This window comes from Dermochelys coriacea, chromosome 18, assembly GCF_009764565.3.
Source record: "Dermochelys coriacea isolate rDerCor1 chromosome 18, rDerCor1.pri.v4, whole genome shotgun sequence".
Taxonomy (NCBI): domain Eukaryota; kingdom Metazoa; phylum Chordata; order Testudines; family Dermochelyidae; genus Dermochelys; species Dermochelys coriacea.
This window is the reverse complement of record NC_050085.1, coordinates 8,154,089-8,170,700: the sequence shown is the minus strand read 5'-3', so window position 1 is coordinate 8,170,700 and position 16,612 is coordinate 8,154,089. Positions and strand designations below refer to the sequence as shown.

Sequence of the window (16,612 nt, the reverse complement as noted above, 5' to 3'; positions counted from 1 at the left end):
CCTCACCTGATTTCTGCACTCTGAGAGCTGCACCTGTTTGCTTTTGTGCGCAATTCCGAATTTCTCTTTCTTCCCCATGAGATCAGTTGTATAAGGTTGGTATTTCTGAGCTGATGCTTATTACTATGGGCAGAAATGGCTATTGTACTCTTAACCCCAGCCGGCCACTTCCCTTTATTTCAGTACTCCACAGGCAACTGTGCCAAGGAGCAAAAATGTCTGGTACATTGACTTGGCAGCAGCTCTGTGCCAAAATACCATGTACTGGCTGACGGACTGAGCGGGCTCAGAGAGCAAATAGTGACCACAAAGCAGGAGGATTAGGTCTGCTCCAATTCCTCCAGCATGAATTATGGGTTGTTTGGAGGGAATTGTTTTTATGTTACAGTTTTCAAGTTATTGGGTTTCAGCAGCCCTTGATACTCAAGTTTATTGCAGTGAAATCCAATCCTAGACCATAGCAAACCCTATTGGAACCTGAAGAGGCTGAATAAAATGTTACAAGCACAGTTCTGTACAGTACCCCTGGTGTGCAATGGAACATACCAGGTGCATCCTGACATCACATCATGCGTAATGAACAATGCCAGCATGTGCGATGGTTGACCAACAGAGAGATGGGTAATAGAAACGAGATGAGAAAGTGGAAGAGAATCGGAATACAGCTTGGGCACCAGTGGACAGATTGTCGTCTTACTTTGTTCTGCAGTTCTGGCTTTTACATAGCCAGCCCCAGTCCTCTCCTGGGTCCCTTAGCAACACGGTGTTTTTGTTTTGAGTTTGCTGAGCACTGATCAGCCAGTCATTCCTGGCACTGGTAGTTTGCTTTGCTGCTTTGTCATGTACTTATGTTATTTTTAGGAAATAGCTCGTTTACTTGCCCTGGAGGAAGCCACACTCAGCACTGACCTGCAGCAGGGATATGCCTTGAAGAGCCTCACAGGTACTTAGTTGCACCCTCCACCCCCATATAATGGTCACATATTAAGATCTGCAGCATTGTTCGCTGCATTTCAAAAGCATGTAGCAGTGTTTCAAACTGTACCCCAATGGTAGGTGTAAGTGTTAGTAAAGTCATTCACCTGCATATCATCAGAGCTGGCTTGAACATAAGAGGCCAGGGGAGTAGCCAAGAGAAAAGAGCCACTGTGGCACTTCCAGTCCCTCTTCAGACACACTCCCTAGGCTGGAGAGAAGAGCCCCCAATCCCACAAGTGGAGTTTGGTGAGGAGGTTATAAGCCCCACACTTGGGAGATTGATTGCTCCCATCCCTCTCCTCTTCTCTGATCACATTCGGTGTAGCATACAAGCCATCCCCATCCCAAAAATGGGCCCGTCTTTTCACCTGAAATCTTTTATCTTACTTATCCAATGTTCTCCTAAATAAGACTGGACACCAGAAGTCACTGCAGGCCATTTCATTTTCTTGTTCCCTTCTCAGGATAGTTCTAGATTTGCTGGCCATGTGTAATTCATAGCTAACAAAGCAAATAGAGTCCCATGGTTCCTGAATCTCTCCTGTTTTCGTAGGGCTTCTCTCTTCCTTTGTGGAAGTGGAGTCCATCAAACGACACTTCAAGAGCCGTCTGGTGGGCACAGTCCTGAATGGCTATCTCTGCCTGAGGAAGCTGGTAGTGCAGAGAACAAAGCTGATTGATGAGACCCAGGACATGCTGCTGGAGATGCTGGAGGATATGACAACAGGTAGAGCCAACTGGGTTCCAGGAATTCTGACTATAGGTTACCTGAGAAGGCAAGACCCTGTAGTGCAGCTCCACAAAGGAACAACTTCAAGGACCCCACAACAAGGATTTTCATGACTTTGGCCACCACGTCATGTTGGTTTTAAAGCACGTTGTACAACATTTCAAAACTATGGCATGACCTATACTAGCCCTGGGATTATAAACACGAATGTAGGCCAGTGGTTCTCTCACTCCCTCCCTTCATCATGCAATAAACTTAGCAAACAGAGCCCCAGGCCATTCCTGGCCACAGGGAAATTTTAAAGAAAATGCCTGGAAGAGACCTTGATTAGTTCCCAGGAATTTCATGCTTTGTTATGAAAGGATCATTCTCCTGTGGCACTAGCATGCAAAGCAGTTTGTTAGTTACCGTGAACCCATAGCAATTTCCCCAGCTATGTTAAACGGATACTTTTCAGAAGAGAGGTAGCCTTGAAGTGTGCTACTTACTGCTAGAGGAGGTGGTATATATGTTGGGCTAAAAGGAGCCCACTGAAAAATTAGATTAATATGAAATGCCCCCTTCTCTTTGCAGGCACAGAATCTGAAACAAAGGCATTTATGGCAGTGTGTATTGAAACCGCTAAACGCTACAGCCTTGATGACTACAGGACTCCTGTGTTCATCTTTGAGAGACTTTGCAGTATTATCTATCCTGTAAGTGAGCAGACACCTACAGTCGTTGGCAGGTCTTGTATGTCCTCAGAATGAAACAAGCTTGTCAAAATAGTCAAAATAGTTGTTTACACTTCTTCAGAATAGATCCCAAAGCTGTGCTGACTCCACTGATATTTGGTTTGATATTAACCAATGTAGAATTCTACTAGTGTGCTGGACCCATTCTGGGACCCCATACCAGTGCTGGGTTCCTTTGCCATTGCTGAGCAGGAGAGAAGCCTGAGGCTTGGCCCTAATGTGCGGTGAGGAATTTGAACATGATTTGGTATTATCAGATCTCCTTCAAGGTGTGTAGATACAGCAGGGGGAGCTAATGATTCTACTGTCTTAGAGAAAATCCTGGTAACTGATATGAGGATGAGAGACGTGTGTAGGGAAATCCTCACCCACTCTCCCTTTGCTTTTGCTCTTAAGGAAGAAAACGAAGTGACTGAGTTCTTTGTAACACTGGAGAAAGATCCCCAGCAGGAAGATTTCTTGCAGGGAAGGATGCCAGGGAACCCCTACAGCAGTAACGAGCCTGGCATTGGGCCGCTCATGAGGGACATCAAGAACAAAATCTGTCAGGACTGCGACCTGGTGGCTCTCCTGGAGGATGACAGTGGAATGGAGGTGAGAATGCACAGCTGCTGACCACATGCTGAGAAACATGGGGGCAGGTTTCTGGGCAGGCTGGTGACCAGCATCAGAGATGTGAGCTTGTGCTCAGATTTTTATTTTTTTTTTTCCCCTCCTTTCAGCTTCTGGTGAACAATAAGATCATCAGCTTGGATCTGCCTGTGGCTGAGGTCTACAAGAAGGTCTGGTGCCCCACCAATGAGGTATATGCTTGTGGCCCCCTTCTGTGTGTTTTTTAAAACAATACCAGATGGGGTCAGCTTTTGTCTCTAGTGCCGAGTTGCTCAGGATCTCTTCATGCACTCATTTGGGAACTGGAAAGCGCTTCTGTTACTCATCCATGCCATACTGGTGGTTTAGAAGCACATAACGCTGACGTAGCTAAGAATAGTGACCGTGCTGCACTTATGCACTTGCAGAAATCTGAGCTGGCTTCTCAGACAAGGACTTTTCTGACCCTTCCTTTAAGAAACAGCTGCATTTTATGTCACTGCCTTTCACACTCCATCTGCACATGGCAGCTTGATATACCTATCGCCTGGGACACCAGATTGCTCCATTATTCTGCATTTCAAAGACCAGCCTAAAATGTCTGTGCAGCAAGAGTACCTGATATCAATAGTATTTTGTACTGCTGTAGTGCCTTTCATTTAATGATCTCCAAGAACTTAAGACATTAATCCTCACAATGTGTCTTCGAGGTGACGGTACGTATTGCCCCATCTTACTTCTGCAGAAAAAGACCATGAGTTTAAGGGACTTGCCCAAGCTGTCACAGCAGGGAGGAGTTTGTTCTCTGTTCTATTTCCACTCTGCAGTCAGGCTACTGTGATACCTTGGGCACCTGTCAAAAGGTGTCTGCCTTGTTTGTGAGGGTTTAGTTTAGTGGATAGCACTAAAAAGGAAGCTGTCGGTGTACATCTTGCATGCAGAAAATGTGTGCCTTACCGCTCCTTCTAATAGCACTGGAGATTATTAAGGCTGACTGAATTTTTTAAATCTTATTTTATATTTCTTGTTTATGCACAGTTTACTCTTTGCATTTTGCTCACCTTGAACAAGAAAATGTGACTTGGTCACTTTCACTTTCTGGTTCTCAGTCACTGTCTCAGTGTTTCATTTCACAGTGCTGCTGCAGCAGATTCAAATAAATTCTGTTTGCTTTGAAATAATACCAATGCCTAGCTCATATGAAGTATAGTGCTGTTCGTTTGGGGCAGCACCTCTGATCAAGCTTGTGAGTTAAAACCTTTGTGGTGCAAAATGAAGCTTGAAGCTAGTTGATAGTCCCCTTTTTCCATTAAGAAGCAGTGCTGTGGATGGGGAAATGAGTTCTGGTCTTCATGGTGCATGTGAGCTGCCAAAAAAAGCAAGGCTGAATAGTCCATGTGCTCCCCTCAGACCTCTTTTATGTATTCAGCATTTGGAAGTGCTGTTTGTGTGAGATGTTCTTCTGTAGCCAGTGTATTGCTTTCCCAAGATGCACTGCTGGATGTGAAAGGCTGAGTTTGTTCAGCATTACTGTCACTAACAGCTTTCATCTGTCTTCCTTTGTGTGCATTGCTCCAAAGCACTTCTGGAGCTCCATCTTGAGTTCCCTAGGAAATAGACAGGCTCACAAGAAGCTAACCTCAGGCCTGTTTTGTTTCCCTTGTCTCTCTCTCTAGCTTTTTTTTGTTCATCTGCCATTTTACCAGGGCCCCTGTGGTGTTAATTGCTGGTCTCTAGCATGGCCTTTGAGCAGATCTTCCCCCAGGGCTTTCCCGGTGCTTATGTATTTGCTATGACATTAAGCGCTGCTTATTCCACATTAGGCTTAGTGCGCTCTCTGACAGGTTTTTTCTCTCAAGGTCTCCTGCTCCCAAAGCTATGGGGGGTTTTCTGCTTTGTATTCAGACCTATAGTGTTAAAATGATAAGTTCAGTGATACACGCTCATCCAGTGTTTCTGGCTGGAAATGCATCCTGCTACCTGACCCCCTTCCCACAGGAAGGGAGCAGCTAGTCCTTTACTGTGTTTGCACACTTCCTAATACCCTGTTTTACTTAAAGCTCATCAAAATGCCATTTATTCTTTTTTCCTTTATTTCCCATTGCTGAGAGACTTGTCTGTTTAAAAGCACCCGTCTAATTAGCCTCTCTTTGTCCCTGATTTATTGAGCAACACCCCATCCAATTTATTTAACAGTCTTTTCCAGGATTGTGCCATGGAATCAGCTGAGAAGAGAAGGTTGATTTATAGAGCAGGTACCTTCTCCGAGGACAGACATGTCTCATCAGCCCCCTTCTTCTTGGCTACGTCTTTCACTGATGTGATACCACAGTGCAGCCTATTACTAAAGGAATCTGTCATGAAGTCAGGTGACTTAAGAGGGAGAGCTGTTAATTAGACATACAACTTTGGTAATGGCGCTTGTTAGGAAACTGACTAGACTAAATGATGGTTTAGTGGGGTTTTATGAGGATGTGGTTTTGGAGAGACTCCAGAAAAGATAAAAAGTGGAGAAATGAGCCCTTGCAAGAATTTCCCTGCATTACCTTCTGCTTTGGGGTGAAATGAAACTGAGGCTTAATTGTCTGTCATCTCCTCTAAAGGGAACATCATTGGACTACTGGTCATTTTTAGAGATACCAGCATAGCAAACGTGACACTTGTCTAATTCTTCTCCCCAGGGCGAGCCAATGAGGATCATTTATCGCATGCGAGGGTTGCTAGGAGATGCGACTGAAGAATTCATTGAGTCGCTGGACTCCACTACAGGTAAGGCATTTGTTTTCTAAAAACTGGAATTAGATTTGGAGTGTGGGGCTTGCCACAGAAGGATGGCACCATTAACCTTACAGCACTGCGCGTATATTTCACTGACAAACATTTCTTCTGCTATATTTACCTCCTGTGCCAGGAATAGATTAAATAATCAACACTGTAGCTTATAATATCAGTGTGGCTACTTATATAGCACCCCCTCATTGTAGTATCTGGGCACTTCATAAACATGAATGAATTTATCCTCACAGTCCCCCTCTGAGTTAAGAAAGTATCATCTCCATTTTATAGAGGTGCCGAAAGATTAAGCAACTTGCCCAAGGTCTCTCAGGAAATTTTTGGCACTGTTTGGAATCAAACTCAGTCCAGTGCTTTAATGACATGACCATCTTTTCTCTGACTTCAGATGTCCCTGAGATTAGAAACTGTTTATATTGACCTTCAATTCTGACTTTAGTTGGTACATCGGAACGTGCAGCCAGCAGCACTTTGGAGTTTTAGACTTCATGTTAGACATGGAAGGAACTTGTGTGTCAAAATCCTTTTTTAATATTCTTGCTCATGGTAATTTTTCTCCAATTTGACCCAGCTGCTTAACTTTAACCCTAGCTGGCATTGGCAATTGTAGCTTAATCTCCATTTTTTACTTCAATGCCTCACTCCTTATGGTCAGCTGTATAGTCCTATTGATGTGTCTGCCTCCCTCCTGTCATAGTCTTTCTTTCCTGTAGATGAAGAGGAGGATGAGGAAGAGGTTTATAAAATGGCAGGTGTGATGGCACAGTGTGGAGGCCTGGAGTGCATGTTGAACCGACTGACTGGAATCAAGGATTTCAAACAAGGCCGACATCTCTTGACAGTGAGTCTGAGCTACCCCAACTCATGGCAAAGAGACTGTGAGAGTAAATCCATAAGCAGTCAAAAAATCTCCTTTTCGAATAGCTGCCTACCAACGACTCTCCTGTACAGCAGCTCACGTATTGCAATAGAGTTTAAATTCACTAATCCATGTCTAGTAAAATTATAGCAGTTTCCTCCTTTCTTTCTCCTTGTCCCTTTTAATCCCCTCTGTTAACACTTCTTCAGAATAAGCCTTTGAAGTCTGTGGGAGTTGAGGGCACTGAGCAGTTTGCAGGATCAGGCCCCCGGTTGTTAGCATGACTGTTCTTTGTGTTCGAGAATCTTACTGGAAAATCACAATCTTCTTGGGATTAATGGTTTTGGAGGGGTCACACCTTGTGCTTTCCAAGGGGTTAACTAGATTGTTTGGAGCTTTTAAGTTCACTTCCATCCTGCCAGCCCTTTCATGGATATCTTGTAGGTCCCATTCTCTGTTTCTTTGCAGGTGCTGCTAAAACTGTTCAGCTACTGTGTGAAAGTGAAAGTGAACCGTCAGCACCTGGTCAAACCTGAGATGAACACTTTGAATGTCATGTTAGGAACTCTGAATTTGGTAAGGAGGAATTTTGGCCTACAGTAGATTTTGGTACCCTTGGCTCACCTTTTGCTGGATGGTAAATCGTGCCCAAAGCCATCAGTGTAGCTTGATGGTGGCATCAAGAACACAGATTCGGAGTTAGTATGGAGTCCATGTCTTTGGGTGATTACCCGAGTTACCTGGAGAGTAGCATTCCAGGTAACACAATTTTTTTTTATCCACACCTTAGCTGAGATCACATTCATGCCCTTCCTCAGTAATGAACAGGATCCTCTTGCACAAATTTACCAGGACTTCTGAAAATTTTTCATCTGCTCGGCTGTATTTAAGCTACCCAAAATTTCAGTCATACTTGCCTCGTAGCAACCAAAAGAGAGCTTAAATATCCTCTCAGTGCTGGTCTAAGCTAAGGACTATCAGCCCAATTTTCCCTCTGTCATCTATTAGTGATAGCTGTTGGTGCTGTAGTGACTAATATCATCTTCTATGCAGGCCCTGGTGGCTGAGCAGGAGAGTAAGGACAGTGGAGGAGCAGCAGTGGCAGAGCAGGTGCTTAGTATCATGGAGATAATATTGGATGAGTCTAATGCAGAACCACTGAGTGAGGACAAGGTAAGTGTTTGTTTGTTCTGGGTGCCATGGAGAGGGAAATACTGACTGGAATCCAAGGCTTGTAAATGTCTTGTTCAGTGGTACAGACCTTCCACGGTCTGATGGCACAGCTTAGACTCCTTGTACAAACGGTAAAGACTGCATTGGGGACAGAAGGAGGAAGAGTGACATTGAACCAAAAGCGTTGCAAGATTCCTACCAAACTCTCTTGCACGGTAGCGGTGTGTTGGGTCAGAGCGACTCGATCAGCTGACATAGAAAGAGGTGAATCTGCCTTGTCCTTTAGAGTGCCTTCATATGAACTCTGAAACCACACTTGGTTTTCTGAATAACTGGCAATGTGAACTATGAGTACTTGTGGCACCTTAGAGACTAACATTTATTAGAGCATAAGCTTTCGTGAGCTACAGCTCACTTCATCGGATGCATTTGGTGGAAAAAACAGAGGAGAGATTTATATACACACACACAGAGAACATGAAACAATGGGTTTATCATACACACTGTAAGGAGAAAGCTTATGCTCTAATAAATTTGTTAGTCTCTAAGGTGCCACAAGTACTCCTTTTCTTTTTGCGAATACAGACTAACACGGCTGCTACTCTGAAACCTGTGATTATGCAAGGCACTGAATTTAGCCGTATAGAGTGGAAATCTGTCAACTGTAAGGAGAGTGATCACTTAAGATAAGCCATCACCCACAGCAGGGGGGGGAAAGGAGGAAAACCTTCCATGGTGACAAGCAGGTAGGCTAATTCCAGCAGTTAACAAGAATATCAGAGGAACAGTGGGGGGTGGGGTGGGGGGGAGAAATACCATGGGGAAATAGTTTTACTTTGTGTAATGACTCATCCATTCCCAGTCTCTATTCAAGCCTAAGTTAATTGTATCCAGTTTGCAAATTAATTCCAATTCAGCAGTCTCTCGTTGGAGTCTGTTTTTGAAGCTTTTTTGTTGAAGTATAGCCACTCTTAGGTCTGTGATCGAGTGACCAGAGAGATTGAAGTGTTCTCCAACTGGTTTTTGAATGTTATAATTCTTGACGTCTGATTTGTGTCCATTCATTCTTTTACGTAGAGACTGTCCAGTTTGGCCAATGTACATGGCAGAGGGGCATTGCTGGCACATGATGGCATATATCACATTGGTAGATGCGCAGGTGAACGAGCCTCTGATAGCGTGGCTGATGTGATTAGGCCCTATGATGGTATCCCCTGAATAGATATGTGGACAGAGTTGGCAACGGGCTTTGTTGCGAGGATAGGTTCCTGGGTTAGTGGTTCTGTTGTGTGGTGTGTGGTTGCTGGTGAGTATTTGCTTCAGATTGGGGGGCTGTCTGTAAGCAAGGACTGGTCTATCTCCCAAGATCTGAGAGAGCGATGGCTCGTCCTTCAGGATAGGTTGTAGATCCTTGATGATGCGTTGGAGAGGTTTTAGTTGGGGGCTGAAGGTGATGGCTAGTGGCGTTCTGTTGTTTTCTTTGTTGGGCCTGTCCTGTAGTAGGTGACTTCTGGGTACTCTTCTGGCTCTGTCAATCTGTTTCTTCACTTCAGCAGGTGGGTATTGTAGTTGTAGGAATGCATGATAGAGACTTCAGCCTGGACCAGTCCACACAAGAGATCCACTTCCTGGACACTACGGTGCTAATAAGCGATGGTCACATAAACACCACCCTATATCGGAAACCTACTGACCGCTATTCCTACCTACATGCCTCTAGCTTTCATCCAGATCATACCACTCGATCCATTGTCTACAGCCAAGCGCTACGGTATAACCGCATTTGCTCCAACCCCTCAGACAGAGACAAACACCTACAAGATCTCTATCATGCATTCCTACAACTACAATACTGCCATCATGTGCCAGCAATGCCCCTCTGCCATGTACATTGGCCAAACTGGACAGTCTCTACGTAAAAGAATGAATGGACACAAATCAGACGTCAAGAATTATAACATTCAAAAACCAGTTGGAGAACACTTCAATCTCTCTGGTCACTCGATCACAGACCTAAGAGTGGCTATACTTCAACAAAAAAGCTTCAAAAACAGACTCCAACGAGAGACTGCTGAATTGGAATTAATTTGCAAACTGGATACAATTAACTTAGGCTTGAATAGAGACTGGGAATGGATGAGTCATTACACAAAGTAAAACTATTTCCCCATGGTATTTCTCCCCCCCACCCCACTCCCCACTGTTCCTCTGATATTCTTGTTAACTGCTGGAATTAGCCTACCTGCTTGTCACCATGGAAGGTTTTCCTCCTTTCCCCCCCCTGCTGTTGGTGATGGCTTATCTTAAGTGATCACTCTCCTTACAGTGTGTATGATAAACCCATTGTTTCATGTTCTCTGTGTGTGTGTATATAAATCTCTCCTCTGTTTTTTCCACCAAATGCATCCGATGAAGTGAGCTGTAGCTCACGAAAGCTTATGCTCTAATAAATTTGTTAGTCTCTAAGGTGCCACAAGTACTCCTTTTCTTTTTGCGAATACAGACTAACACGGCTGCTACTCTGAAATGTGAACTATGTGAGACACACTGAGAAATGGGGCTTCTCTCCCTCCCCTGAGGGTACTATTAGCCCGGTGGATCTGTTAGCACTACTATTGCTTGAGTCAGACCTCCTTTCGGGTAGGGTTAGGTTGTTTCGACCCGAGAACATTTTAACAGCAGTTGCATGACGCCAGGTATTGATTAGATGGGTTGATACAGCTGTTCCATTAGACACGTGGAAATCTGCTAAAAATGCAGTTTCTCCGTGACTACTAGACTTATAGTGTTGCTGTCTTGTTCTTTATCATGCTGTCTTACTGAGATCCCGAAGCTCTGATTTCCTCCGGATAGGGAACGGTCAGTAAAACACTGGAATAGGAGGATTTTCCTGAAGCCTATAGGTTAATCCTGAACATAAATCATTCTCCTCTTTGCAGGGTAACCTCCTTCTTACTGGTGACAAGGATCAGCTGGTAATGCTGCTGGATCAGATTAACAGCACTTTTGTCCGCTCCAATCCTAGTGTGTTGCAAGGCCTGTTACGCATCATCCCTTATCTGTCCTTCGGGGAAATGGAGAAAATGCAGATCCTGGTGGATCGATTCAAGCCCTACTGTAACTTTGACAAGTACGTTTTGTGACGTCAGCAAAGAGCACCAATTAAATTAAAATTCTTAATAAATCAGCATCCTGGATGCTCCCGTTTAGTCTAATGGATATTTACAGGAGAAGGGGAGTCTGGGTGGCAGGTGGGAGTTCTGGAGAGCTTATCTGGGCTGTTGTGCGTGTGTTAATCTGCAGAGTGAACCATTATATCTACTGGGTCCATAGGAGAGCCCTAACTTGATTGCTGTTTCCTCTCCTCACTCAGGTATGATGAGGAACACAGTGGAGATGATAAAGTTTTCCTGGACTGTTTCTGTAAAATAGCAGCTGGCATAAAGAATAACAGCAATGGGCATCAGCTGAAAGATCTCATCCTCCAGAAAGGCATTACACAGAATGCACTCGACTACATGAAAAAGCATATCCCCAGTGCAAAGAAGTAAGGGTCACTTTGTGGTGTGTGGTAACCATGTGTATTCCTATCTCATTTCATCATCACCAAATGGAATGGTCTTCCAAGGAGAGGGTTAGGACTTCCATCCCTGGAAATGTTTAGGCTCGATGAATCTCTGGTGAACAAACTCTTGAAGGGACAGAATTACAGTGGTGGCACATGTGGATTAGATGACCTAAAGACTCTACCAGCTCTAAGCTTGGTTACTCAGGTGCACCAATTTGCCTCATTTCCTGGCTGTATCTTATCCATCACCCTAAAACAGAGCTCTCATACTGAGGGTCATCTCATGGGCCTAAAACAAAACCTGAAGCTAACAATTGAATGAGGAGCTGGCTGATAGTGTGTGCAGTGTGGAGGAGGGAGTGTGAACGTCATTTCACTTACCATATTAAGGTTTTATAAATAAATGTCTAAAATTTAAACGAAATATTTGAGCTCAGACAGGATGGAACAAAATAGCCCTTCTGACTGTAGGTTTACGATCTGTGTGTGTGGAGGGGATGAGAGAAAGGTGGCCATCTTTCCTAGCAGCCTGTATAGTGCAAGCTGGCTGTTGGCTGGAAGCTAGATACCTTTCGGTGCTGACGATTATCTTTCAGCTGTTGTATGTTTTTGCCTTCTCTGTGTAGTTTGGATGCAGACATATGGAAGAAGTTTTTATCTCGTCCAGCACTTCCTTTCATCCTGAGGCTCCTTCGAGGGCTTGCCACGCAACATCCTGCCACACAGGTAAGGATATAGTCTTGGAAACGGATCAGGAAGCAGGTGGCTGGCTTGTATCTGGGAACTTATATGGTGGCTGTAGCTAGATCAATCTTTTCATAGTAGTATCTGTGGTTGAGTTTGGAGAGCAACGTTGTTCTCATACACAGCTGATCCATTAGTCTGGAAAGAACTATTGGGTTGACGATGCCCATTCAAGCAGAGAGATTCTGACTAAGTACAGTCTGGTTCCCTGTAGCTCAAGATCGTTCTTTTCTGTTGAAGTTTCCAGTTCCTTTGAAGTGCAAGGTAGAACTATAGACTCTGGCTATGATGGGTTTCCTATTGTCTAGGTGGTGGTTTATAGGCTTCACTTCAGTAGCTTATATGACAAACTCCTTTTAACTCTTGGTTACTCTCAATATATGTAGCCTTGGTATGCAGTTTTAGGGCATGAATCAGCTGCATTGTGGAAGACTGAGAGACACCAGTCTTGGGCGCCTGTAGCATTGCAGTGAACTACTCCCCTTAAAACGCTTGTAGTGGCCCAAAGCTCTAACTAGTCAATCGGTGACTGCTGCAGGTTGGGTTAGATGAAATAGTTCGGGTCTTGCTCACATTTTCCTGAAGAAGCTGCTGTATTTTAATCTCTAACAGGTACTAATAGGTACAGACTCCATTACAAACCTGCACAAATTGGAGCAAGTGTCCAGTGACGAAGGTATTGGGACGTTAGCTGAGAACCTGCTGGAGGCACTCAGGGAACATCCAGAGGTGAACAAGAAGATAGATGCAGCCCGAAAGGAGACACGTGCAGAGAAGAAGCGCATGGCCATGGCAATGAGGCAAAAAGCCTTAGGCACTCTGGGAATGACGGTAATGCCTATCCACAGTAATGGATTCCAATGCTCTATGGTGGATGTTGTATTCCTATCTTGCTAAAAATGCCACCGAATGTCCGTCCGTCTGTCTGTCTGTTAAGTGCAAGACAAATATTGAGTAACCAGAGCTCCAGCCACATAATTTTTGCATGACTTTTGGAAGAGTGAAGGTCATTTACCTGTATCAGGGTGGGAAATCTTTTAACTCTCTGATGCTAGCAGTTTGGGGGCTCCAACTATAGCAATGTTACGCCTGCAAGAGTCCATTGACCATAATCTTGTCATCTAGTGTTCAGTATATAACAGCTTTCCATGCGCTGGTGGTTGCCTTTTGTAATATAGAACTGCAGGAAATCTCTGAGGTCTGAAAATATTATAAATCTGACTTAATCTTGATCGGTAACTCTCAGTAGCAAGATTATGGGAGCTTCCCAATTCTGCTCAGAGGCCTGTGATAGCTGTACAGCTTGAGCAGCATTCTGTGCTCCAATGTTCTCTGCTTCCAGTAAGTAAGATGCTCTGAGATTTAGCAAATATAAATTCCTCTCTGGTTTTATTCTCCTAGTATATTTGACTTGTTCTCTCTTTTTCAGACTAATGAAAAGGGCCAGGTGGTAACAAAGACTGCACTCCTCAAACAGATGGAAGAGCTGATAGAAGAACCAGGATTGACCTGCTGTATCTGCAGGGAAGGATATAAGTTCCAGGTACAGAACAGCAGCAGGAAAGCCCTAATGTGATACGAGGAAAATCACCAGTGTGCGCCCTGGTGCTTGACAGAGACTTGATGCCGTGACACTGTAGGGCCAGGTGATCTCAGGTTTTGTTCCTGGGATCTGTAGTTCTCTGCTGTACTTTGGAAATGAGGATGGTACTCATTAAATCTCTTCTCTGGCTTCCCCTCACCATCTGCATGAAACCGAGCTGATTGTCCCTGCACAGCTTAGCTCCTATGTATCCAATTCTGAAGGAATAGGGAATGAGATGTTTATTTCAAGTAAGGAGCTGGAGTGGATTTCGTGTAGAGCCCAGCTTTAGTAACAATCCCTCCTGCACAGGTGCCGTGGAGGGGAATAGTACAAACAATGCAAATACAAAAAAACTCTTTGAAACCACAGCTAAACCCTAGTGAAGGGTCTCACCTAGATCATTCACTTACCTTGGTGCAAGTCTTAATAATGGATTTTAAAGTTGCGTATCTTCTGTGGTTTGCTTCTACTTTCAGTATAAAGTGCAGGTTAGCAGTCTCTGTTCTTAGCTGGAGAGGTATAGGCTCAGCAGAATGTAATCTCCACCCATCTCTTCTGCTAGTGGCATATTTTGCCAAGAGGCTTCTTTCTCCAATTTATAATGTAGTCCTAACTTCTTAATTGTCTACATGATTCCCCTTCCCAGGTGGGGAATGTAAATTGGTGAGTGGTTGCTTGGGAAAAGCTTGTTTGAACCTAATAACTGGCCCTTATCTCTAGGAAGGTAACTCTTGAATGAGTGGCAAACTACTAAATGCTTGCAGATGCAAATATTTCATCTCTAAGGCCCCACCTAACTTGCAATATTACAAAAATTGCGGATTCCTCAATATTAGACTTCCACCACAATTTTGAAAGCAGGAGCCCCACCATGGCTGTCCTGGGGCTAAGAGCGGGAGCCCTGGGCAGTTGACAGCAGGGGCCCCTGCCCCACTCTCATCCCGGACAGCCGACAACAGAAAATCATGGAAAAATAATAATGAACTTTATTAACACAAATAATAAGGTCCATTATTACTTTTCTGCAATTTTCCATGGCTTGCCTGCAACTCGTCTGCAATTTTTTGACAATTCAAGTAGGACCTTATTCATCGTTGTTAAAGCTTCGGTTTGTTACAGCCTACAAAGGTTCTGGGTATTTACACTTTCACCAAGCGGGTTGCACTTGAAGAGTTTGAGAACAAGCCCCGAAAGCAGCAGGGATACAGCACAGTCTCTCATTTCAACATTGTCCATTACGACTGTCATCTTGCAGCTGTCAGGTAAGATCTGATCAGTCTCTTGGGTCATTGTGCTTGAAGTTACCTATCATGGTATATGCATGGTATATGTCCCTTAAACATCCAACACAATGCAAAATGCAACTCAGCACGAACATGGTTATCCAGAGATCATTGTTCCATCATCCATCCAACAGCTGCTGTCCTCCAACTTCATTATGGCCACCTTATACAGTAATTTCAAACATTAACTAAAATGAGTGCATGGTGCTGTGAAGTTGGAAAGCACTATTTATAAAGGGTGTTAATGGAACTAAGCAGCTATGGAGTGCCACCATTTTCATTTACTACTTAAAGTAAGGGTAGGCAGTGTGGCCAGCACCGGATTAGAACTCTGAGATTTGGGTTCTAGTCCCAGTTTAGCCATTGGCCTGCTGCGTGATTTTGGGTGATTCATGTTCCCTTTTGGTGCCTCAGTTTCCCTATCTGTAAAATGGGGATAATGATATTGACCTCCTTTGTAAAGCATTTTGAGCTCTATGAATGAAGAGTACTGTAGAAGATCCAGGAGAGTGGGGGGATGGTGATATTAGACAAAAGCTTAACTAATTGTAATCCCTTTATGTATAACCTCTTTGTCAATACAGACTGGCTCGTGGCCGGGAAGAATGGGAGAGTGCAGCCCTACAAAACGCCAACACCAAGTGTAATGGCCTTCTACCAGTGTGGGGGCCCCACGTGCCAGAGTCTGCTTTTGCAACCTGCTTAGCAAGGTGAATATAGAATATTACTCTTAATGTTGGTTTGTATTCAAAATAGATGAGCTGGGGAGTTACTGTATGATACATATGTGTGAACAAGTCTGACTGTAAGTCCCAAATGGAGTTTGCAGTGCTACAAACAACTAGGAGCCATTACTGATCACCAGAGTCTACAATGCCCCCGTCTATCAGCGACGTTCCAAATTAACATACACATGTAACGTATCATGCCGTCTTGCACAGACTGGTAAGGTAGAAACATGAAAAACAAATCCAGCCACTAGGTGAGCCCAAAATTATCATCATCATCATAACCCTTATGGTTAGAAGGTCCTGACTGCTGGCATTGCAGGGTTGGCATTTGTCTCTGCTAAGAAATGAGCTCCTTGCCACTGGAGAGTTTTGTACCTCTCTCCCAAAAAGAACCCGTATCCAAGTACTGGTGTGTTAGTGGTAGCTGCTAAGAAGCTATACGCAGCTCTCTCTCTGAATTATTGAGTGTCTATTGACTTTTGTGTTGTGGCTCTGTTTTTAATCATTCTAAGGCTTTGTTTGACTCTCACTCTGCATTGTATTTTTAAGGAAGTTTAGTACTTGCAATTGGGCTCAATTGCTAGCAGTGGAAAGTAAAGGGAGGATAAAGTAGTTTAATCTTCATGCTGATTATTAAGAAAGGGTACCCGTCGTGGTGGTGGGGAGGACAAATCTAGTCGACACCAGCAAGTTAGTTGCATAGATTGCCAAACTGTGGTCAGATGTTAAATGATTTTCAATCACTGCTGAATTCTAACCACTGAGCTTGAGCGGAAGAAGTCCATATCCCATTACCAATTCCCTAAGCCATATAGTTCTATCCTTTGCGTTTGTAATGTTGTG

At 44.0% G+C, this 16,612-nt stretch overlaps 1 protein-coding gene across 5 annotated transcripts in view; it reads left to right on the top strand.

Moving 5' to 3' along the window:
* The window catches only part of UBR4 (ubiquitin protein ligase E3 component n-recognin 4), a 119,602-nt gene that overhangs the window by 90,121 nt on the left and 12,869 nt on the right, over positions 1 to 16,612 (top strand). For all 5 annotated transcript variants that reach the window (XM_038376453.2, XM_038376457.2, XM_043500215.1 and 2 more), the window contains 16 exons: positions 862 to 943; positions 1,532 to 1,705; positions 2,282 to 2,403; positions 2,839 to 3,036; positions 3,165 to 3,245; positions 5,715 to 5,802; positions 6,540 to 6,667; positions 7,154 to 7,261; positions 7,739 to 7,858; positions 10,798 to 10,988; positions 11,232 to 11,405; positions 12,053 to 12,152; positions 12,783 to 13,001; positions 13,600 to 13,713; positions 14,875 to 15,017; positions 15,623 to 15,748. In XM_038376453.2, the coding sequence (XP_038232381.1) occupies positions 862 to 943; positions 1,532 to 1,705; positions 2,282 to 2,403; positions 2,839 to 3,036; positions 3,165 to 3,245; positions 5,715 to 5,802; positions 6,540 to 6,667; positions 7,154 to 7,261; positions 7,739 to 7,858; positions 10,798 to 10,988; positions 11,232 to 11,405; positions 12,053 to 12,152; positions 12,783 to 13,001; positions 13,600 to 13,713; positions 14,875 to 15,017; positions 15,623 to 15,748 (2,168 nt within the window). The remainder of the gene's footprint in view (positions 1 to 861; positions 944 to 1,531; positions 1,706 to 2,281; positions 2,404 to 2,838; positions 3,037 to 3,164; positions 3,246 to 5,714; positions 5,803 to 6,539; positions 6,668 to 7,153; positions 7,262 to 7,738; positions 7,859 to 10,797; positions 10,989 to 11,231; positions 11,406 to 12,052; positions 12,153 to 12,782; positions 13,002 to 13,599; positions 13,714 to 14,874; positions 15,018 to 15,622; positions 15,749 to 16,612) is intronic.